This window comes from Saccoglossus kowalevskii, chromosome 15, assembly GCF_978046115.1.
Source record: "Saccoglossus kowalevskii chromosome 15, keSacKowa6.1, whole genome shotgun sequence".
In the NCBI taxonomy this organism is placed as follows: domain Eukaryota; kingdom Metazoa; phylum Hemichordata; class Enteropneusta; family Harrimaniidae; genus Saccoglossus; species Saccoglossus kowalevskii.
In genome coordinates, this window is record NC_140655.1 from 28,264,418 (window position 1) to 28,290,024 (window position 25,607).

The following is a 25,607-nucleotide window of genomic DNA, read 5'->3' on the forward strand; positions in this document are numbered from 1 at the left end:
CGTATAGCTGTTCCACGTGTTTTTGTTTTTCCACTGATTATTATATCACAAATGACATTTTCTCACCGTCGTATTACTGCTAGTCGCTAATATTTATATGAAACAGTTGTTCGCAATGATGATCGATTTACCGGGACTTGCAAGATTAAACCGGGGGAGGAGGTGACTTGATCGAGGTATGACTCAGCTCATCGTATGAGGATGGGTGAACCGTGACGCTCGACAAGTATATTGCATTAGTAAGCGCATGCGTGCGTGTTCTGTGTACATATTTAAAGTATTAAACAAAATATTACAATTGACGCAAACACGATTGAAAAGAACTCTGTTTGACAGTCAATTCCGACACCGGGTGATGTATCATTTCAACAGCTTGCTACCTCTCTTTGAGAGTATCCGACCATCGTTATGTCGCTCTAACTGGCAATTGCTGAGGGCGTGGTTGCTTCAACGACGTGTGTTTTGACAACTTTTAAAATCTTGTTTCACGCGTGAGTGATTTAGGACTAGTACCTTTGTATGACTGAATAGACGTGCACACTGCCTTCCAACCAAGCAGATTGTAAACAGTCGTACTTTCACCTACCCATGCATATGAGGTCAATTGGCATTAATCATATTGTGAATGCCGTACGTAGTAACAACATAACCCACGTCATGAACTTAATGTGTGCAAGTATATTAGTTGCATACTAGTCTTAATCCGTTCATATTTCTCGTTTTCTCGACATAATTTAACGCTGTTGACGGAATCTAAGTAACACTGTATAGTGGGGGAAGTAAGGGTGGATTGATTGCTGGTTTGGTGATTGAATCATCTTACGAGGCTACTCAGTTCAAACGCATAGCGACGATTGAGTCTCAGAAAAGATACGCGTGCAGAACAGCACGACAATGTACGTAGTTACTGTCACGTGGCTGATTTCAATGCATTCTCACAGGTAGTATTTCTGTGCTGAAACTAAATAATTTTATTCCTGGAGTGAAAATGCATGTGCCGTTTTTTTTTACATCCAGTGACATTCGCAGCGACGTATTTATGATTTTATGTATTCCATATTCGACTTCACTCTCTGACTGTGCTTTTACATCCGTCAAACCGGTCGAAACATCCTGAAAAAACATCAAACAGAAATGCCATTATCTGATGATATTTATACCTGCCAACTTGTATGCACGTCTTGATGCACATTTTAAGGTCTATTTCAACCGATGTTCAGACATTTACACCAGTAGTTCTTTGATTTCTCCTAGCATCACAAGCAATGTGTTTGGTGGCAAACAGCAACCTCAATCAAGAATGAAGTGAAGTAAATTGAAATATAATCGGTATGTGTCATACAAACATAAGGATAAATAAGTTAAAGTACAGTTCTGAAGTTCAAGTGTGACACAGTTTATTCAACTATTCAAAAACAGAACTGAAGATAACAACTTAACGTGCCTAGAATCATTTGTGATTTTACTATATGGTTTGGATACATTCAACACATTTTCACGCAGGTAACGTTATTGAACCCCACTGTTTCGCACATTTTTAAACGACCACTACGTGTTCTATTTTCATTTTGAGTAACAATTATATAAAAGTATAATCACCCAAAAATGTTCCCGTCAATATTTTTTTTGTTAAACATATACCCATTACGCGAGAGTATCTAAAATTATAATTTTATAATTTAAAAAACAATCAGCCCTGGAACAATGAAATTTCGATAAACCTAATTAACGGAGTGCCACCATTTTAAACCTTTGAGTGGAAGGTATGAAAATGAAGACTCACCGGTCCTCACTGTCCAGTACGGTAACTTATGTAAGGGTTGGTGGACATTACAGAGAAAACAACACATTCATAAAAATATAACATATCCCATGTTTTGTTGATCGCATTAACATGATACACAGAAACACCGACAAATAATAAACATAAAAGAGACCACACAATCTTATTAATAATACAAGTTTATTCAGATTCCCATTATACTAGATACTAGTACCTTTTATAAAATTCACATCGATCGTGTTTTTTTAAGTTAAGATATCACGGCCCAGTTACGCTACATGGGCAAATTGACTATTATATTAAAATCAGGGATTAACAAAAACTTGTGTCAACGAAAAGATGGCCGCGCGCTGGTGGCGGCAATGTTGTTGACAGCCGCCGATTGAGGGCACTGTTCTAATAATAACGTGACTACACACCGATCAACTGTTCCTATAATAGAAGCTGCTTAGTGTTGAGAATTTAAGCTTAATATCAGGATAGAATAGTAAAAAAAATCATTTTTTTTTTCAATCTTTTTTTTTTCACCCCATTTTTCAAGAAAAAATATTATTTCATGTGTTCATATATTTTATTTTACTTTATCATTTATTTGCTAGTTGCTTTGTTTAGATTTCTGTTACCTTGTGGTGATAGTTACAGTAACATAAAATAAGATAAATGTAATAAAGATATATAAAAGAAAAAGAAAATATATGAATTATATGAAATAAACCAGCTACAAGCACACACAAATCAGATTTTAATCAGGTTGGATATTTTTAGCATGTTTTAATACATTGATTTAGCATAAATAATATTTAGTGTTGTTTCTGTCGAAACACAAATATTTTATGAGATGTTGCTATACGGCTATCGTAAAACAATATAAAACAATATTAAACCTGTTCGGAGCATGTAACGGTAAACAGTGACAGTCGTTTTAGTAAAATGAATACTTGCCAGATTTTACATGTTAGGTGCCTGTGAATTTGACAGCTGCATAGATGCGAAGTGAAAGTGACATTTTTTTATAAATATGTAGGCCCAAGCCCAATAAATCAACGATCCGCTAAAAACGCATTATCGAAAGTAACACGTCGTTGTTAAATTGTTTGTTGACACTGAAAACACATAAACACATGAGTATTGTAGTTTCTATTTGGAACGAATTCTAAGCTGTGTACGTACTGTATAGTAAACTTAATCGAATTTGTTCATTTATATGCAGAATCAAACAACAACATTTACAAAAAATACATTCTCTAATTCATTCCTATTGCAAATTTAAAAACTGTGTAGGCATTTATAGCAAACCTAAGTTCGTTTCTTGTGAATAGATATTTTTATATTTAATTGTGCCGGTGAAATATCATCTCCACAGAGAAACACACAAATGATTTTGATTTTAAATGCACACATAATGCGGTTTCCTCAAATAAATATCATATGAACAGTACGACTGGTTTTCTGTCGCAATATATGACGCAGCATAAATTGTTTTGCTTGCGTTGGGAAATGTAATCCCTTCGTCGGCTCATATAGTTTGATTCCCGATCGAACGTCTTGAATACATTACATCTCACTGCTAGTAGCGGCATTGCTGAACTCTGTTGTCTCGACGAGCGCGAGAGTATCGTTGCCCCTAGAGGGCGCCACTTGCGATCTCTTTGATGCCTTTGTTGATGTTGGCGATGGCTCACCGGGACTGATCTTTGACAATTTTTGTAGCCTTAGATGCAGGTACACTTGTACCAGGGAGATGACGATGATGATGAAAAGAGCACAGCCAAGCAATCCAATCAAAGTATTTACAAGTTCATCATCTATTAAAATAAATAAATAAACAAACAAATAAATAAATGGAAGGACAGAGGAAAGAGCGAATGAATGAATGAATGAATGAATGAATGAATGAATGAATGAATGAGCGTAAAACGACCAAATAAATGAATAATTAATTAGTAAAAAAAAAATGCTTAGCGCCAGTCACGTGTATGTGTTTGGTAGATATAACGACTGAAAACCAGGTAAAGGAAGTCCCATTGACGTACCCTGAATAACAATGGTTGTGAAGTTTCCAGGTGTGGGGGTGATTGGTGGACCATCGTACAGACCTGAAATCAAGAAGGCAAATATATAGATTAAAGGCGTTATGTAACATTTTAGATTCAACAATTTAAAAGACTCGTTTTGATGGATGCATTTGCGAAGATAACAATAACCACGTTCAGTTGGTACCACTGCTGCGACAATAATCATGTGATGAGTAATCTGGGCCACACGGAATCTAGGTAATCTGGAACTACTTGTGTATTATACTTGTTTCAACGCCACTTATCTACTTATGCACAGTCAGTGTATGAATGTCATACCATAATATCTTGCACCACAGTCGGAGCAGTCGGTTCCGTAGTAACAGAAGGCTTCAAAAGAAGCAAGTCCGCCATCTTGACACATTCCATCATTCGATAAAACACAGGTGTTGTCACAAAGTCTCTCTGAAATAAAATTCGAATGTCGTATTATACTAATCAAACATATCCAAATATTTGTTTGATCATTTTATTTTAGAGAATAGTCAAACAAAAACAAATGTTTGTGGTGAATAAACTTGAAATATATTCAGGCACTGTGTATAGGAGTCACAGCTTTGTAACACCACATCAAGTTTTAAGTAAATTTTAAAACTCCCACATGGTTGATATGCAAATTAGTTAATTAATATTCACCGAGTTATCATGGATGACACCTGGAACGTATAAAACGTTGTTTAACAGCAAGTAAGTACCGAGGTCAATCTTTAGAATTAAAAATATCATATTATAAACGTGTTCTCAAACATAACATAACTTTGGAGCTTATTAATATACGCTTATTTTCAGTGAGATTCAAGACATATTTTTACATTTAGGTTATGTTGACCTGCTTTCCATTCTTCAATTTATTCAACGAATTGACGTGATACGCGCCGAGTTATTTTTTAATCATTGGATCAATGCTTTTTCGAACTTGACGAACAAATCTTGCAAAGATGTCAAGATTCGCCAATTAAAGCATGATGGAAGGATCCATTGTGCAAAGTTTTACTTGTCTGGTGTAGTATTTGTGAGGGCGTAAACCGTTACCGGGGTGAAGGGGGCTAACATAAATTGTATATGACGTCGACCAATCAACCAATCTACGAATCATCGACAGAGTCTCTGTATGAATTGTCTGTGACCCGTTCTGTGGTAAATAAGACGACGATGCGTTCGCCGAATTCGAATACGCGGTGCGCGACTACCACTGCCCTTCAATTTCGAAAAAAGGTGACCATTGTTTAGCGACAGTTACGCGTCCCTGTATCGACTCTTCCAACGTGTCAGAGTAAGAACGAGTCCCGAGGCAAAACTGATGATATCCACCCATGTATCTAACCCTCTCGTAACAATCCTTTGTTTCCATCCCCAGACAAATAATTCTTTTAGTTGTATGGGCTCCAGCTGACCCCTGCCACAAATATATAAGCATTCCATTTAGCCGGGTAACGACTCGCTATTTCTCGTGACGTAGAATTAAAACATTGGTTTTGCCTTCATCTCGTATCGCTTTTCGACACTTGACTGGTGACATTTCATCTGACGCAATAAAGCCAACTGTAAGCCGAATTACTATGCATGCATTGATAGTCAACGTTCAATGCCACAAATTAAAACAAGAAGATTCCGTACGTACCGTCTCCATAGAAGAGCCTGGCTCCACAGTCTTCGCAGTCAGTTCCGAAAAAACAGTAGCTAGTGTTGGCGCCTGGTCCACCATCGTCACACACTCCATCTCTGATGAAATCCCCGCAGTTGTTTTTACAATAAGCTTCGGGAAAGAAATATGGAAAGGTAAATTGATTATGTTCGTCAAACAGTTTTGTATTCACTTTTTTTTTCTGTGAACCTTCTCGTTGAATGAACTATATGTGAAAACAGCGCGTTTTAAACTAAGAAAAATACCCCTTTCTAAGACAATAAATTGTCACACATTTCCCATGTGTGTACTCTTTCAAAATCAGCCTGCATAAGAGGTGAGTAAACTGTACAACCAGAGTGGGTCATTCTTCTAGAACGTACGTGTTTAACTTTTGATCAAAATGTAGGAAATTATAATATTCAAATTATTGAGACTTACGGAGGGATGTGTTAAAGTTGTCCCGAGGACCACACTCTAAGCAGTCCGTGCCATAGGCACACAGTGGATCGTCCCCCTGGTCCTCGCATTCGAGCGTTTCGGTGAACATGCAAGTATTCCAGCACGCATCTGTAAATCAATAATTCGTCTTGTTACCTAGCAATTATCTGACTGATCGTTCGATGGTGTAAATTGTTAGCTTTTGGAATGAACAATGCGCATGCGCATGGAAGTAAGGGGAATATATTTTAATCAGTGAACTCACAACGTCAACTACAACTTACAATGGCATAAATGGACGGAATTGATTTGGTGTAATTAGATAAGTTTAATATATGTGACAAAGCACTAAGTGCATTCCTTCTATCGCAAAGTGTGCTTTAAAATATACATCATAAACGCTTTGGTCTTTCTACAGCTCGTGACAAATCGTATCCAACAGAATTCTTAAATCGAAATAAAAAAAAACTATTCGAGTAAAATTGTGTTGGCGTTTTCAGGGCAGGATAGTGTCAGAGATCTAATTTCTTTCATGATCTGTGGCCAAACTAACTGATTTTTATCATTATTTACAGAGTCCACGGTGCTCAACAGAAGGTGTATAAAGTACGCAATACTATGCACTGTGACTGGCCATACTTACAATAAAGATGCTTACATTACACACGTTTAGGGCCCTAGTTTTTTTTTCTTTTGAAAATTAAAGCTTTTGTTTTTAAGCGCATGATCTTCATTTTGTCTGTATCAAAGATATGTAGGCAATATCTCAATTTGTTGGTTGGTTACTTTGGGGTAATTTTGTTATTTTTAATTATTCACAAATAAAAATTGCGAATAATATTTGGCAAATTTTCTAAAAAATACGGTGCTATATTACATAACAGAAATTTGTTTACTATTACCATGATGATTCTTTATTCTAATTTTAGAACATAATAACTCGAAAGGAACATAATTATGCGATTTATGATAAACTTAATTTAATTTAATTCAATTCAATTCAATTCAAGAGGAAATGCCGATTGTGCGCTGTTCGCTCTAGATGTAAGTTCGCGATGTGTTCTCCTTATTGAACTGTCTACCACATCACAAAAAAACCGCCCACCTGTACGCTCCAGCGTGGCTTCTATTAGACAACCGGTCTTTCCTAAAAGAATGCCTAATAACCGAAATTATTGCATGCCGAGCTTCATAAGTTTTGCAATCCGTCATCGTACTACCGGGCTGGGAACATTAAACCCAATCCGCCGGGTACGCTGCGTGCGTCCAATTAACTGAGTTGGGTTGCGCGTTCTCAGCGTGGAATATGCAAAGAAAAAGTGTCACAGATTCAAAACAATGAATATTTTATAGTTCTGATTCCCGCTGATAACATCGTTTTGGAGAACGAGAGAGTTGAGATTGTGTATAACATTCCAACGCATCAGTTAGAAGAAGGAACTCAAGTAAATTAATTGATTGTGTGTCGTAGTAAGGAGTTAACATTATTATAATCAATACCGTGAAAGTTGCTTGAAGGCATCAAATATGCGTGTAAATTGGTCAGTAATCTAGCAAATCGATCACGAGGGAAACCCCAAATAGTTTTAAAATCAAAGTTATTCCGCCTAATCGTGTTATTGTCGCCGCGGAATGTGCCGTTAAGCCTACATATTAAACCGCGGTGAACAGACTCAATATTCTGGTGGTTCGCAGTAAATACTAGACACTTACATCCTGGAAAGGGTTCGCGTGGTCCGCAATCCGTGCAATCGGTTCCGTATTTACATTCGTAGCCCGGGGCGTCAAATCCTCCATCGTAACACTGACTGTCGCCAGCGTAATCGCATATATCAGTACACAGCACTACAAAAAATATAGTCGCATATATTAGTACACAGCCATTACAAACAAAAACATAACAATACCAGTCAATATATTTGCGGGATTCTACGTCACATGCACTTTACCAAATACTCCATTTTTAAAATGCACCGTAACAGTTTGAAACCATTGTAGTTATTTGATATGGGCAAACCTAAAAAAAAATATTTTAATTCGTCAGGAGTCACTTTTCGGGCGAATCCATGGTAATGTAGCGGGATTCAAAGCACTGGAGAATTAAATTCAATACAAAAAGACGAATCCGGCAAAAGTTGAAAATTGCGACCAGTAAGTGCACCACCATAAGTGGAACTAGTAAGTGAAGCATTGTGTTCGACGGTTCTTTTGAGCACCATGTGAACTGTTGCCAGAGTTGGTATTATCTTCCACAGAATAATGTTATAAATGGTATTGTTATATGTTATAGCAACCAAGGGAAACACTACATATACGTACTATCAACGTCGGTATCCCTGGCACCACAGTCAGTACAATCAGTACCATAATCACATTTAGCCGTCGTTGCATTGGTCACCCCATCATCGCACTCGGAATCTCCACTGTATTCACACTCATCTGTGCAAATCACTACAACGAGAATGACATTACTTTACTTATTTTACTTTATTTTTTTTACGTTACGTCACGTTACGTTACGTTACAATATTGTAGGGTCTACGAACAACCCACAGTACAATTAACACAATATCAGGGAACATTCCAAATTATTTTACTTTGTTTTGCTTTACGTTACGTCACGTTATGTCACGTTACGTTGCGTTGCGTTACAGTATTGTAGGTCAACGATTTGATAACTTAACCCACAGTACAATTAACACAACATCACGGAACATTCCAAATTATTTAACTTTATTTTGCTTTTCGTTACGTTACGTTACAATATTGTATTGTCTACGATTTGATAACTTAACCCACAGTACAATAAACACAACATCACGGAACATTCCAAATTATTCGCGGGGGTGTCCAATTAAGACGCCCAGCTATGTATTTCGATAACAACAGTTATGCGCGATTTGTCAAAATGTGACAAAGGGAAGTCTTTTTGTTACACCTCATGCTGAGTTGAATTAGTCTTTGACTGGTACATTTCGAGTGTCAACAAAACACTGGCAACCGTGTGACTTCTATGTTCTGTATTTGTCGTCGATACAAGTACTTTGACACCATACATGTTAGCATGGCCACGGGATCAACAGTGTCATCGTCGACGCTAATTTTGAGAACTACCTCTATTTAGGTTCCAATCCCGCAACAAATAAGTCGAATTATTTTACTCTGTCTTTCGCTTTCGTTTTAAATATTGAAGTCAGTATATCGATCGATGCGCCATTACGTAGACCACTAGCAGGTATTCAGTGCTCTCTAATTGTCGCATACCTTCCGATGTTTGACTTACACATTCGCGACAAATCAACCCAGAAAAATCCACGCCAGATTATAATCCAAATACTTTAAATTTAACTCGATTGCTGTGTGACATTCGGATACCGGTTTCCTACATTTTAAACTTCAACTTGACATAATCGTTTGCACTCATATCATCATTACATCAATTCTATTCGGGGCTGAAATCTGTACCGCTCACTAACAGAGACACTGTCCTTCAGATTAAGTATGTTATAATGGTCAACACACAGGTGACATACACTCCCTATGTTTGTTCAATCTAACGTGTTTAAACCGTTCAGTTGAAAAAAAAGAGTCAACTGTTTGAAATAAAAGACTCGTGCCAAGGTTATGTCATTATGATTGTACACAGTATTAGGTACACTCTATATGTCACAATGCTGTTTAAATGTACGAAGTTTCTAATTGTATTTCAATTACGGCCGGTGAAGAAATGAAATTCAGGTCTCCAACAGGTGACGCAAGAGTATGAAAAAGAATCGTGAAAAAAAAATCAGGCTTACCTGTCGATTTCGCTAAAGTGCAGAGCATCAGGGAGATCAGTGCAATGTTATAAATCAATCTCGTGGGTTCCATACTGCAGCACTTTGTTATCTGAGTACTGACTCAAATCCTCTACACCCACTAGGTTTGCGACTAGACCTTCTATTTGTACTTGACTCCCACAGTGACGTAGTGGCCGATTAGTGTGTAGGGCTCATCTAGTTGTACATATTGGTGCGATATTTGTGTGTTGCCTCCACGTTTTCTCATAACCAAGGCAATACAGAACAACAACGGAGCTTTGTTTCAATATCCTTCTTATTCTCATCTCAAAGAATCGAACAGGCGCATAGCTTCCAGTCTCAGTCATCCGTGATTATTGTGGAATTAGGACCCGGGCGAGCAGTTTCACTATGGTAATATCCATTGCTGCACACGTTGAATGCAGACTCGTTCTTTCACTTATATCTCCCGATCAGAACGATTTTTGCCCCCAAACTGCGATGAATCTCTTTATCATATCTGAGAGAACATGTGAACATAGCTACACATGTAGTGATTATGATATTATATTACGCATGTACCGTACCAAAGTTCTCATTTCAAGTTGTTAGCATAATGATGCTACAAACCACTTGCGATTGGTATGTGATCCATTTACATTCCATCCCAAGCTGTATTGTATACTCTCGACTTAACATTCGAGTTGACAGAAACGGCAAGGTAGACACTTATGTGGTACAAAATACACAACGTGTATCAAACTTTTGAATAGTTCTCACGACAACAACAACATGTTGTTATACACTGTGAATCGCAGTGCCGATGATATACTAGTAAATGTAAAACAAGTTCGTAGATGTGCCTTTAAGGATTTAGGAATTTCATAAACGCGATAACCCGGAGACTGTAAACGAGGAATTAAATATCTATGTCGCCCACCTATTGTAAAATATTCATGAGGCATTTATAATTTGTTGATATGAAACTTTAAAATATGTGATGATATGAACACATAACCGATACACTACACAAATATGTGTAGTACATTACATGGTTGGAACCAGTAGCGGGAGTTATAAATGTAATACCATTATGACAGCAAACATATGTCACTTTCTATAGCTCAGTTCAGAAAGACCAGACAGTTGCTGTTAATTGTGTTTTTGTTGTTGTTTTTTACTTATTTTTTTATGTGTGACGAATTTTGTCTTCCATAGGGGTTAATAAATATTATTAATATTTGAACGTTTGCATCAAATACTTAGCACAACGTGTGACTTTTGTAATTACATACAACCAATCTTAAGATGATTTAACACAACACTATAGCATAGCTACGGTGATATATCGAGGCGAAGTCATCAACACAATGTAATATAGTGGACAGAAAATTTGGAATTTGGGCTACAATGATCTCACCCGCGTAACATTACTTCCTGTCCACCTAGGTTCAAAATATGCACAATAAGACGGAGAATGCTTTCAATTCGGCAGCAGTGTACCAGTACTCAAACATTTCTGTAAATCCTTGAATGATGTAATCTTTAATTTTCTTGTGTTGATTTGTTCAAATACAGGTACGACTTCCGCGACTGTTGATGCGATATGACAGCCTTGATAGGCCTGACAATACCTATATACTATAATCCCATGCAGCGAGGTATGATCACACACCGCTGTAGAAATGTATGTGTACTTATTAATATAACCGAGTTGTTTTCTATGGCGGTGTTGACACAGTGAAAATGGGAGCCCCTCCCACTAACACAGTCGTAGAACAAGATCGCTACAACGTAATGTATATTTCAAGGTCGTATCTATAATACATACAACTATTTGCCTAGCATTGTCATATTTCTCATACTGTATCAAAACATTATCTGAGGTGTCGGGCATTCATAGTTCGCTATCGGTGTGGATATGCACGGAAAAACTACCAATGTTGGTTACATGGATTGGAATAAAGATGGCACGCATGAGTTATCAAACTTGTATAAAGAGAGAGACAGAAATCAGTGGCTTCACTCGGGAGAATGAAATGAGCATGACCACTTTGACAATTTAAAAACGAGCCCACCAACAATGAGCGTAAGTAACCGATACGCTAATTGTTATTTCGACCAATCCGCTGAACTTGGAAAAGGATAATAGAGACACCTACATGATTAAACTGTAGGAGTTACTCGCCATGCATCGAGGTTTGTATCCTTTCAGCCTGGTCGACATTTTTTACCAATAATTAATTAACATATGAGTCATAGTATCCTTGAAATTGTTGTCAAGTTTCCGCCTCCGGGAGATGCCATAATACTCGTGAATTGTAACAATATAGATCGACGACAATGGGAGAAGCAGGTGTTCACTGCTTTGTCTTTTAGGCGATAGTGGACAAGAGTGTCGTTCTTATATTCTTTTAATAAAAAAATCCACAAGGAAATGAAATACTGAAAGGAAAGTTGAAAAACCCAACCAGAAATTGTTGAACACAAGTGATATAGGGATATTTAGTCTAAGAAAACAAAACAAATGATTAACTTCGACTCGCATACTAGTGGAATTGAAACCGCTCAGATACATAAAATAACGATATTTTGATTGAACCCCTTGTCGTTTCTTATTATTTTTTCGATACCTGAGAACACATAATATATATATGCACAATTTCATTACGAATAAAGGCCGTTCTACACGAGAAATTCATTAGCTAACGCATCAAGCAACACAATAGGTAACTCGACGGCAATGACGGTTAAAACGAGACAACTAATTGTGACGATTGGCGACCAGTTGACGATCCATCTTGGCGACGCGATAAAGGCGGGGCTTCGCATGGGTCAACAGGTGTATTGCTTGGTTCGTTGACTCAAGAATTTTCCGGTTTCTATGATATAATCGCGTCAGGTAACATCGTCCAAAAACCGCAATGTCGAGTTTTCCGGCAACTTGTCTCCCGTCACCACAGTTAGTGCACCTGTTATTATTACCGCGTTGTGTTATGCAATGCACGGTGCGTTGTTTTAAGATTCCCCCTTTGTAAAATTATCTATGTGCGCTACGTACTGACACTAAACATGCACTACACATGAACAGCAAGAAAAAAAAAGTTATACGGCTCTCCATACACAGTAAATGATAAAACATTCAACCCTATAGCAAGACAAAGTTGTACAAGCGGTGTGTCATTGGCGTGTTTAATAAGCAATCTTGACTGAAACGTACACGAGAAGCGGGGTTCCTAAATAAGCGAGCTTGGGACAAAAAAAACGCAACGTGTGTGTATTGGGCTATGATTTCACGATACGCTAAGCGACACGGTTATGACAAACTATTGTGACAACTAACAGTGCTATACTTAGACTAAAAAACTGTGCAACTACTGGTCTTAATTGTTGCATGCGCCGTTATCTCTTCGATGGCAACTATTGTGTAACTGTACAGGGTGCTTCTATCAACGCCAATCCAACGCCGAGATTAGCTGATTCTTAAGAACACCGCACTTGTTGTTGTATGCAAATCGATTTGATTCTGAAATTAAACAAACAAAACAGTTACGTAACTTAAATCAAGCAATAACAACCATTTTATACGCCCGTTATTGTTTTCTGTCATCGTCAATCTATTATAAATGCGCAAGTTAAAACAAAAATTTAGAATATAAAAGTAATAAATGACATGTGGTCGCATTGTCGTCTATATTACATCACTAACATCGATATAACATCAATATACGGCGTATGCCCAGGGTAAGTGTGTGGAATCGTTATATACCATATACGGGGTAGTTACGAGGGGTTGTTTTATGCCACATACGGGGTATGCTTTGAGTACTTATTTTTATTGCTAACTTACCATCGCTTACTCCCCAATTTTGATCAGAGATTAAGTTCTGTTTTGTTTTTTGTCCAGAACTCTTCTTAGTGTCGAGTAATTCTTGTAAATCCATACAGCAGAGACAGTAAGGAGGGTCCCGATAACAAACGTTGTTAAGCTTATAAGAACCACCAATGTTCTGGTTGAACCTTTGCGGAAAAATGAACATAGAGAAATCTGTGATTACTAATTTAACCACCGATGTAGCTGGACTTTGTGTTTGCCTCATCGCATTGTCAGTGCATATTGCAATCCAGTTCGCAAGAGGGCGCTGATATTGCCAAATGATAACGGTGATGCGAAGACGCGTTATTCTAAAGCATATACATATATTTGACATCAGTACCGATTATTTGAATTAGAATTGTTTTTTTATTAGAATTGTACATAACAATCTAATTTAAATTAACAGGTTATATACCCACGTTTTTCACAAATTGGGTTTGGAAATTATGTTACATAATTTCCAAACATACATGATGTATAGTAATGACGCCACGATGTAATCAAACTGTCGGGGAACGTACGCTTAGCTACGAACACAAACATATCTCCCACACAACGACTGTTACAAACGAGTACGTTTTACGCAGTTTCAATTAAAAACACAAAGGGACATATCTCTATATATCCGTAGTCGTGTGTGTGTGTGTGTGTGCGTGTGTATTTTGACATCGAAATAATTTGCCTGAGGTTACACGTATATATCGCAAGTGAGACTATTTCTAACAAATAATAAAATGAACAAGATATTCTCAAATAAAAATACCTATTTTTATATATAAGCTGTGTGGAACGAAGGTATGTCGCGGTAAACTGAGGAAAACTGGCCAATAATGTTATACTATTTATGAGATCTCAATTCAATGCATTTGAGATTATACAATTTAAAAGCATGGCATCATTGCCATTAACAGTTTGGTTTGATTTTTAATTCAGACTAAAATTTGGTAAATGATATTCTTTCAATATGCGCTAGAAAAGGTGTCCCTGGTTGTGATATGTTAATAAATGCAATTGTACGGCACAAAAATGAATACTAGTAATACCAACAATTGATGTTTATTCTCCGTTTCTGAAACGACTTGCATACTGGATTGGTATAACTAGGATCGCATAATAATAATGATGATGAGTGATAGTTCACAAACCTTGTCTTTCTATTACGAATGTCCGTGGGCCTTTCTTATGCTCTCCATCGCCAGGGCTGAATCCATACGAGTAGGATAGGTATACATTGTCGACGTTTCCGCCACCGTTCCAACCACCGGTTCCACCACCGTTTCCACCACCGCCACTTCCCCAATAGTCGTAGCTCGAATAGGAATACGAACTGTAGTCACCGGAGCCCGACCCAGACCCAGATCCAGATCCATAATCAATGGAACCAGAGCCTGAGTCGTATCCAGTTGAATTTCCCATAGTGTCTACAAAATGGGAAAGGTGTTATATTTGTCAAGAAGTGGGAAATCATAGATGTCTCGTGAAGCATTCATTGTTCGTTTCAAGCACAGCTAAAACCGCAAGGAATAGCGACGGTAATAATAGAATGTTTCACAATGTGGCTTGCCCAACTTGAACAAAACAACTCGTCATCGCAAGGGTAACACGTTTAAGACTAAACACGGTGTACATTTAATGTATTAGTGTACAGAATAAAGCGTTGAATTACCTGTTACAAGTCCTCTTTTCTCCAGCCGTGTGGGCAACTTCAACTTGCTTAGGTTCTTCAGAAATGTGTGACCATTTTTTCTAGTACGCCCAAAAAGCGGAGCACCTATATGTATAGGTGAACAATACGGTTGTATTTCAGTCACGTGTGATATTATCAACTACTTCATATATAGTTCAAGTAATACTACAACATCAATCAATTAGTTAATTAGTTTTCTGATAGGATCGCAACATTTACACGCGCGTGTGGTGATCACCTCGAATTTGGACGAAGCATTCTCGTTACCAAATTGTACATTTCTGAACAAAGTCGTTATATTTACGGTTTTACAATTTAGATGGTATGCTCAATACAATCATTATCATTATAAAGTGTGAAATGTTTTTACTTCAATGATGGTGTACGTTAAATACGTAAATAAAGTATACCATTTGACATTTTTGGCAGATTGCTTGCCATGGTAGGTTCATCAGTAGTTGAAAATGGTTTCTATCTCGTAAAACAACAATTCTGGCTATGAAAACAGAATTTTAATTTATGCGCGTGATTCGAATAACTTGAAAAGCTTTACAGATTCCCAAGACAGTATCAGTCACCAGACATGTCTGTCTTTACACTGTGGCAATGTACAGTGCTTGGTGTAATCATGGTACTCATATAGGCATCGTCACTACAACTCGTTACAACTTTCTACTTTCTACGCTCGATTACATTGACGCTGTGATTATGGGAGTGGATCATCGGTGTTCTAAGTTCGTTGAAGCAAAACATTTTTTTTACACGGAATACCCATTATGGGGCGAAGCGAAAGTTGAAGCACCGCAATCATCGCGCTGTGTTGTGTTCGATATAGGTCCTATGCGAAAGCACAATGCACGAGGTCTAGCTGGTGCTTTACATTTCAAAGTGATTTCCCAAAGTGCTATTTTTTTTATATAATATCATGCACGTTCATGTATTACGGTGATTTCAAAATATTTGGACGATTACGACAATGACGAGATGCCTAGCGACATATCTTACATATATTATAGCCATGTTCCTGTGCGATGCGCCTGAGTCGAAATTACCGTTTGTGCTGACGTATTGGTTAGATATATCTTTCTGTTCCGTTCAATACGTTCGCTGTTATGCACACATGGAAGGCCCGACTGACGTCGTTTTAATGTTGTCTAGTCTGTCTGTGCTCTTGTTATATTTTATTGTTCGTTTGCCAGTATTTCATGTGCTATCATGTGTTACAAATTAAATTGCATTAAAGGATTAGTACGGACTCATTATTAACGTGATATACTGAGTATAATAAATTCTAGACCTAGTTAACACACAGATGCAATACCACATATTCGTAATTTAACATAAAGCAGCGCAAAAATATAATTTTAAATCAAACAAATAATGTAGAAGTTTTACTTGTGCACGTCGTAATTTAATGGAACCAGTTATCGGCGTGTTTTATATGCGTGTATGTGAACACCGACAACGGCGAAGGAAAATTGTTGAATGGCTACAAAGGAACGCTCTCATAATATACTGTAAAACACGTCTTTTTAGCTAGCAGGTTATTTTAGCTAATTTAGCTTATCCGCAATTTCGCTTAATTAAGATGTCCCTATTCTATATATTTAGCTAAATTAAGATTCAGTTAATTTATGCATTGATGCAAATTCGCTAAAATGGGATGTAGCTATTTCAAAGTGTTTACAGTATATGTATATCGAAAGACGCCAGATATAATGTGAACGTTCGATACCATGGCCAGGTTTACATGTCATTTCAACTACAGCAGTTTCGGGAGGAATGTATGCCAAATCTTATTTCAGAGTCACGATAATTACTGTATTGCGGTTTTATATTGCCATATTTTTACATATCCTTAACACAATGCTGCAACTTACATACATGTTCATCCACCATAATTAAGACAAAGCGTTTTTTGTTGTACATTCAACCAAACACGGTCCGCATAACATAACATATACATTTTGAAATGTTTTTGTTTTTTAAATACGGGTAATAACCCTTTAATACGATACGTTACCACTTGGCCCGTGATTGAACACAAACCTGTTGAATACGTACGACTCGAAATGCAAGGATGTATAACATATTTTGAAAAATGTAAAATTCGTCAACATAATATTTAAGTGAAATTTCATGAGTAAATTTGTTCCGAATCTACTGAAGCTACACGAAATACGTCTGTGTGTTTGGTAAACAAACATATCCCCGCACAGAGCAGGCCTAGAGCTTTTATTCATGAGCCTGGCATCAGAGGCTTACTTGCGCTTTGACACATGACTTAAGATGTTCATAAACGCCACAAAAAGTATGTACGATACGACATATTATTTTTTAATCATTTTTGTTACGGTGTCGTGGTCCATTCTAGATATTAAGATACGTAACAGATATATACCCAGTTCAGTTAGTCAGTCAAATATTGCAGAAACCCCTACCCTATGGAGGCCTTCATCGATTGGCCTTATATACACGTCTCAATTAACGTCACCATTATTGAAATGAATGTCATCAAACATTGAAACCAATGTAGAAACGTGTTCACTAGAAAAGGTGAATGGATTACCGGGCGTGTTGTCACGGTCACATTGTCGCATCTCACAAAACCATGCACCTTACTACAAATTTCTCTTGGTGTTTCAAAAGAATATAAAAACGTAACTTAAAAGTTACCGAAAAGACATAACATCGCTCAAATTAGATTTGTATTGTAGGATCTCGTGGCAGGTAGGTTTGTACATTTCTATTAATTTTGAAGAAGGTACGTCACTTGGGATGTCACTGTAAATACTGTCTTTAGAGATTTCTATTCACCGATAATGAAAATTTTATTTATTACCAAACAACTGTGAAAACGTCAAATTCAAATCAGGTGTCCGCCATTTGATAGAAAGGACATTATTAGTTTGTCTTTATATTTGTTAGTTGGATCGGATGGCAATAACACACATTTACACTTGGAAGACTTGTTTAGAATATGTATTTCATATCATTCCTTACCTGCCGTGAAAGAGCCAACTGTTGCCATTATGATCGTGATGGTGAGTAGTCCAAGCAAGAATTTGACAGCATGAGCCATTTTTCACAATGTTGTGAAGCCAACGCTGTTGTTGAAATTATGCGGGTATTGTACGCGGTAATAAGACAGATTACAGCGGAATAAAATGACTCATGGGACGTTGTGTTTAAGCGGCGTGGATAATACATGTGGACTGTGTGTGCGTGCTCGTTACGATGAGGTGCGGCGGGGGCATGTCGTAAACACTGAGTGGTTGGCCAGTCACTCGTGTTGTTACCGCATTCTTCGCGGAGATACCACAGTCTCTACCAGGCGCCATAGTTTCTCTGGTCACAGACTATAATCGGGCTGATGTATACCTCAAATTAGAGCTGGAGCTTCATTGTATTGACAGATTGTGTCGTCGGCAGGTGTAGATCGCATGCGTCATCTTACCATAGTGACATCGGACTGAATGAAAACCATTCCAATAACGCATGGCACCACCGTCGACGTCCACCTTCTCGTTTCAATCAGCCAGCTTGTTTTCAACCTTCGCCCGATGTTTTCATCAATGCGTACTCGTACGCACCAGTTTGGCAAAGTAGAAGACCACCCAGATCAGTTGTAGCGTTGTACCTTGGTTGCGACACTGACTCACACCAAGAGCCGTTACCATAACGAAGGTGACGCACAAGAAAAGACATAAACAAACCCGCACCTGACTAGAATACAAGATGGATTCTAAATGGCTTATATAACCCAAAATGAATACGGAGCTTTACAGATACATCTTGTTGGTTATTGGACATCACACAGACAAACAGGACTTAAAATACATACGTTGTTTAGTAATGCATTGACACTCAGATAACAAGATTCCCATGCTGACGATTGTGTAGGCAATGGATTATTTCCGATGTCAGAATTCACTTGTTAACAGATCATTTTTGTCCATTTTCACACTGATCTATACTTTTATAAATAGTAAACTTTTATGCTGAATTACTTAGTAGCTAGAACATCCATAATATGGACATTTATTTCTTTCGTCGATGGCGTAGTATGTTCCCTGGTAACGTGACCAAACTGTCATATTCTGTAACTCGCAGTAATTTAGAAATTGTAGTGTTATAATTATATTCCTATCTTAGATCGTCATCTAAGTTCTTTCTTTGGAAGGGTGCGTCATTTGTTTTCACGTTGCGCCCGATCGTCACCGACACCAGCCATGGTTGTCTATTACACCCCTGCTATTTTGATGCAAAAAATAAATTATGCTATATCGTAAAAGAGTTGTCAAAATTTAATACAAACTCGAGTACGCATGCTATTTGAATTATTTGTATGTATACGTAATTCCGGGCACTAATCATTATTTCAACTAACGGCTACTGCCATGTTTGTTGCCAAGACAGCGCTCATCAAACACAAATATTTAAATATGCTCATAAATAATAAATGCTTTCAACATTATCTTATGTACATAAAGTTTTCTCCCAACAAATAGCGCCCTCTCACAAGAAACAGCTGTTAATATAATTAACAAAATCACGGAATACATTGGGTAGGAAATTGAATTGATGATTAAACTTTGGTAAGAACAAATTGGTGAGAAATATTTGGTAAGCAATATTTTCAAGATAAGGGTACCCATGTCGTAAATGTTAGGCAAAACGTCTTTGTGAAAGAAATAATAGCATATACTTTGAGATAGATGAAGTCACAAAAGAATCAATATTTATATTCATACTCAATATATCAGTTTTTCGTTTTATAGTTCATAATAAATAATAATGTTGCCTATATTTTAACAGACATGTTCTGAGTTCTCTGTTTTCAGGCGATAATGCGGTCGATACCATACGGGGAAGGGGTGTTAGACTTTCGGCATTCACGATAATTATGTAGTTCTAGGCACAAATTTTACCAAACTTGACTTAACGTGTTTATTTTTTCATTGCAGACACCCACTGCACTCTTTGATAGTTTGGAAACTGTCGCTATGTTATTCACATACTATATAATGACAAATAATAACGCCTGAGACATTGGTGTCCGTCCATCCCCGTAATCTCTGATTGAAAACATCGACGAATGTATATTTCAAACTTGTGAATAATTAGAGCAATTATTCCAAGAGCGGTTGTCGTACCCCCCTACACTATATATTTCGTAATCGACACTGATACCATAATAAATAGCTCTACTTTACCTGTATACGAGGATATTATAGACATATTTATCGTTGATAGATGGCCGGTCTTTAACGTAGATGGCGATATGTACAGTAACGATGTTCTGACCAAGTCATGTAGAAAAATAGCAAAACGAATTCACATCATTAGGTTTAATTTTACATATATAGTATATACCCCAATGCAATGCATAACTTACACAATCATGCACTAGTACTAGTATCTTGTATTGCAATATATGACAAAAGAGATATAAACGAAAATATAATTGTTTGGATTTGTTAATGTTGTGGCAAGGTTTGTTTTTTAATTCGTCTTAAACTACTGGAAGACATTCGCCACGAACCCACAAACCTCCGCCATAGATGAAAAATGCCCAATTGGTCTATTGTATATGTTTATCGTACTCACATAGCTTATTATATCTTTTCGAAAGGACAGGCTAAATTGAGTTTTCAATAGATTTGTTCTCAATGATGACGCTATCTGGCAATGGTGAAAAAGACGTTAAAAATAGTTCCACAGCATCTGGATTCAGATTTCTTCTGAAATATAATGGATTGTTTTTTGTGTTTTTTGAAACCCTACCCTTAAAAACACAAAAATTATTTTCATTAACTTTTTTGTTATTTGGCAACGAACATTCATTGAATAAAACCCGTTTTCACGGCAACCAGATCTCAAGCCGAATCAACTCCATACCGATGGTTCCCCCGAGCTATGGAAAGTTGACCATTCCCGAAATTGTTGTTTCCATGGCAACCATTTCTGAATATCTACCAAAATCTTCATAGATTGATCCACAACTCCTCCTGCAACTTTCATGAGAATCCGTCCACAAAGTTTTGAGTTAAAAATTACAATTTTTTTCCGAAATTGCCGTGTACTTCAACAGCAACAATGTCATGGTGGATTACGGAACTTGAAATCAACAAGACCAATTCGTTTCCAGGCGCCAGTAAAGATTACAATTTGTCGTGTTACCTGGTCACATGTGATTGCAATAATGAGGATGTCTCTACTAACTCGGGTTTCGGTACGTTGGGGTTACCATGGCAATAAGACAGAGGTGTACCGCCAGTGCTCCTATATCCGTACCATTTACTCTCGAAATATTACAAAATGCGAAATGGATACCCATTTCAAAGGATTTTGCGAAAATGTACAACCTTTAAAGAGTGCATAAATGTGTTTGTCGCGTTTGTTTAGTACAACCAGTTTCTTCATCGAGGATTTCTAAAAGGTCAAATAAAATTTGTGTTTTATGTTTCTCCAGAAACAGCAATTTGTTGTGCTTAACTATGCTTTATGTGGCTTAGTAATTCCACACCCCCTTCATAGACTGTCGACTGAAAAGGAGAATCTGTAGAGATTATGTTTCTTCTTGTGAACTTACAACTTGAAATTGTACGCAACGGAACGAGAAAATGACATTTGTTTTGTGTATGCAGCGAAAGCAACGTCTCCAGTTTCCAATAAATCAACGTGTTCACCAACAGTCACAACGACATTGTACAGAATTCGTGATATACCACGCCCAATGGTGTATACATATATATATATATATAATGAGAGCACATCAATATCTTCTTTGAACAATCTTTTAGATTTGAACTGTCTATGTGGTGTTCACTCCACGTATTTTCATTTGATACACAAATTTAGGGACAATTTGGCCCAGTATGACATGAAAATACGGAAGAAATAACTCTTTCATAAAATACATGTTGTCATCTATAATTGAGTGTTAATACTTGACGATAAAACGTAATTTCCTCTCCATTTCAAATACCCGTCATACCAAATACTGACGAGTTTACGCTAAGACATCACATCTTTACCTTACAGGTGCGATTAGCGGTATGTCCGAGCGGTTATTCAATCAGCTTTTGCTATATACAACAAACTGAAGTAGATGTCAAATACCGTACATTTGCACAAAGTATTCATAATTGAATTAATCGCATCCTAACTGAAATCAGAAAAAAATAGTTTACTTTACATATATGCTATCCGTTTATCACTGTACATACCTGACATCAGTGCCATTGCGACGGCAGTCGTTTATATGATAATCAGCGTTGATCGTGGTAAAAGTGCTACATTATTTGCTTTTGGTCGAAGCAACCGGGTACGTGATTGACTCAGCTAGCCCGTCCTTGTGAGAGGAAAAGACGTTCTATACATTTTTAAACATTACCAAGCCAGAGCCACATTGGTCACATGATCTAAGACCGACCAATATTAAAAAACCAATACAGTGATTTTAATCTCAGTTGTAACATTCCATGAGATGTTCCGATCCATGCCACGGTTACATACGTGTGCAGCTCAAAAGACAAACACTAATCTACTGGAACATTGGCGACTTTTGAGGTTTTAATCCAATCATTTGCAGTGTAAAGAATCGCCAACTAGTAACGAGAAATACGTATATCTGTGCGAAAACGACCGATAAATGGATTACACACACCGCATTTTGTTCTGGCTCAAAATAAAGATGCTATATAGTTACAGTATAGCGTGTGTACAAGCTTAGCTATTGACAATAAACTGAGTTTTAATTGACATCATTTGGTTTGTCTACATACAGATTATTTAATTGTTAACTGACATGCAGACAACCCACCCCGTTGCTATGAAAACAGCTTGTATCCTTTTAAAAGTTGACCTCATTTGTACACATGTAGCTGACCAATCAGATTGCGTAGATTCGAGTAGCGGTAGAAAACTTATTTAGTAAAGATAATTTACCATTTACTCTTTACTTAGAGCCACTGCGAAGCTACTTGCAAGATTGTGTCTGATTGGCTACCCGACCCGAACACCTAACAATCAGACCAATCAAAGAGAAGCTTGTTTTTGTTTTTTATACAGAAGCACAGACACGCGTGTTTACCGGAATAATGCGCAATTCACTAGAAAACAAAACATGTTCGTTTCCCATAGCATTCGCCAATTCAGTGGTAAGAGTACGAGTACGTATTTTTTATTTTAGAAGTTACGGCAACGATTTTCAAGTCTGTCTATAGTCTATACCACCACTGGATTACAACCAACGATTTTTCATAGAGACAAGATGTGTGAATGCATGGTCACTCTGATGAATCATGGAGCTAAAAAAAGAATGAACTTAGTAGGTTATGTGTGGTGGAATGCAACATGTAGCTTACTATGATACCTATCTGAATCAGGTGCGATTTTACATTTCATTTTCCCATTATCATTCTATTTACAAAGGAAGTATGCTTTGAGAACATATAACCCACGATGGGGCTGCAGGAAAATAACCAAAAAATTGCTAGACGCGCAGTATTACTTCGTTAAAGGTACGGCAACTTGTACTTCAACAGCAGTTAACGGCCTCTGTGGGGTTGAGGTCCGAGTAAACATCGGAGGCCCGCATGAGTTCAACCCCAAACAGGTCGTTAACTACCGTCAGCGCGTTCGCGTAGTCGTCCTTTAACCCTCAGTTAACAAAACAACTCTAAACATTAGTGTCCCAATGGTGTGTTCATATACCTAACAAAACAGGTGGATTACTTCCATTTTTCGAAAGTTCGACCTCGTTCAAAGTGTGAAAGTTCGCGATGTTCTATTTATTTTGTTTACCTTGTGTTGCCTTGGTGATTTAAACTTGAGTTCAATGTAGCAGAAGTGAATTAATAATTCAAGCGGTGTTAGTGAGTGAGTCAATTATGTATTCATATTGGCCAAGTGAATAATTGTAATTAGTTCTCGCTAGTCTAGTATCACTATGGTGATAGAAATGTTTTCAGCGTGAAATATTATTTACTTTCAGCGACAATTGCAAGTGTGGATGCTGTTCTGCCCCAATGGCGCTTACTACCGCGTGATATCATATCATATATGGTGATTTCATTACATAGTCGTTACAAATTCTGTGTAAGGATTTGCCACGTGAACTTAAATGGCGTAACACGCCATGACATGCCATCCACTGTATAATTTTCGATGGATGATTTTCATAACGTGATTCTGGTAATTTATCAGCGGCCTTTTTGCAAAGTGACGTCATCCCGTTTGTGAACATGCTTTGTATACAAAATGGCGGCCTTGTATGAATGGCATACTTAGAGCGTCTGGTAGTCTAGAAATTGCACACACGTATAAATCTACACTTAGCCAAAGTATAATTTATATTTTATGATATTTGTAGTTTTACTGCCCCAATTTGTTTATACATTACGTAAGTGAATTTATCATTATGCATTATAGTCTCTTGCTATATTCCAGAGAAAATCACAACATACCCAAGTCCATAATCAGAAACAAATTTACAGATCCAAGAGCACACAACTAATGACTGACAAATAATGACACTGCGTGCATAGTCCAAGCAGTAAGAAGAAAAAATGGATGGACTCTATAAGGAAGTACATAATGTAATATGGTAACTCCATATTAGATTTTGCAAAGGATTGTGGGACAGAAAAATGAACTGTAGAGGTCGTTTTTTTTTGGGGGGGGGACTCGCATCTTCCCATAGAGCCCTATGTTAAAATCAGTTTTTCACCTCTCCTGCTTTCAAGCAACGCGTTAGTTTTTTTAAATGTATGGACGGATGTTTGACTTTCCGGTAATGTTAACCATAAGCTCATTATATATGCAAAAAGACATATTGAATGTTAAGGCTAGTCGTTCTCTACAAAACTCTTCGTTTGATATTTTGATGGAAAGAAGAAAGTGTATGCATATGTACTACAGACTGTGGCATAGCGAATGAATTCGGGAATACATACCTTATAGATACGAGAGAGGTATGCATGGATATCGTTTCTAAAGTATGGGAAATTCATATGGCGAAGTTTAATTAAATAACTTCCTATATTCAGATACGACACATATGTCGTTGCATACTTTATAAGTGTGTAATTATTATTACAAAACTAATACAACGAACAAATTTATGCTGAACGTTAAAGAGTGGTAGTCGTCGTGCCACGCATGCGCGAAATATATGGGTCTCATATAAACAAAGATGGCGAATTTGCCTGTTGCGCAGATAAACAAGTACAAACTGAGACGTTACCGAGCTTTAATTAGGTATTTTTAGGTGCTTGGAAGGTATCGAAGGAGTAACCGGCGGCAATTAGTGCAAGTGCAAACCTAACACTTGTT

General features: G+C 37.3%; 2 protein-coding genes across 2 annotated transcripts; both read right to left on the bottom strand.

The window, feature by feature from the left end:
- Positions 1–1,944: 1,944 nt before the first annotated feature.
- On the bottom strand, positions 1,945–10,047 carry LOC146734294 (uncharacterized). Its single transcript, XM_085508373.1, has 8 exons — positions 9,721–10,047; positions 8,243–8,374; positions 7,637–7,768; positions 5,924–6,052; positions 5,480–5,614; positions 4,138–4,263; positions 3,817–3,879; positions 1,945–3,588 (listed from the first exon to the last, which is right to left on the bottom strand). The coding sequence occupies exons 1-8, from the start codon at positions 9,791–9,793 to the stop codon at positions 3,338–3,340; spliced, it is 1,041 nt and encodes a 346-aa protein (XP_085364499.1). The 5' UTR covers positions 9,794–10,047; the 3' UTR covers positions 1,945–3,337.
- A 2,051-nt stretch (positions 10,048–12,098) lies between these two features.
- Positions 12,099–18,530, bottom strand: LOC144349997 (uncharacterized). Its single transcript, XM_085508374.1, has 5 exons — positions 18,270–18,530; positions 15,246–15,350; positions 14,725–15,000; positions 13,553–13,722; positions 12,099–13,228 (listed from the first exon to the last, which is right to left on the bottom strand). The coding sequence occupies exons 1-4, from the start codon at positions 18,346–18,348 to the stop codon at positions 13,583–13,585; spliced, it is 600 nt and encodes a 199-aa protein (XP_085364500.1). The 5' UTR covers positions 18,349–18,530; the 3' UTR covers positions 12,099–13,228; positions 13,553–13,582.
- Between the last annotated feature and the right edge of the window lie 7,077 nt (positions 18,531–25,607).

What these genes read in the sequence shown, in the direction of transcription:
- LOC146734294 (XM_085508373.1), bottom strand. Translation starts at nt 9,793, where the DNA reads ATGGAACCCACGAGATTGATTTATAACATTGCACTGATCTCCCTGATG. An exon ending in CACTTTAGCGAAATCGACAG is followed by an intron (nt 8,375 to 9,720) that starts GTAAGCCTGATT and finishes TTCTCGTTGTAG; the next exon opens with TGATTTGCACAGATGAGTGT. An exon ending in CAGGCTCTTCTATGGAGACG is followed by an intron (nt 4,264 to 5,479) that starts GTACGTACGGAA and finishes ATTTTATTTCAG; the next exon opens with AGAGACTTTGTGACAACACC.
- LOC144349997 (XM_085508374.1), bottom strand. Translation starts at nt 18,348, where the DNA reads ATGGCTCATGCTGTCAAATTCTTGCTTGGACTACTCACCATCACGATC. An exon ending in GAAAAGAGGACTTGTAACAG is followed by an intron (nt 15,001 to 15,245) that starts GTAATTCAACGC and finishes CCCATTTTGTAG; the next exon opens with ACACTATGGGAAATTCAACT. An exon ending in ATTCGTAATAGAAAGACAAG is followed by an intron (nt 13,723 to 14,724) that starts GTTTGTGAACTA and finishes TTTTCCGCAAAG; the next exon opens with GTTCAACCAGAACATTGGTG.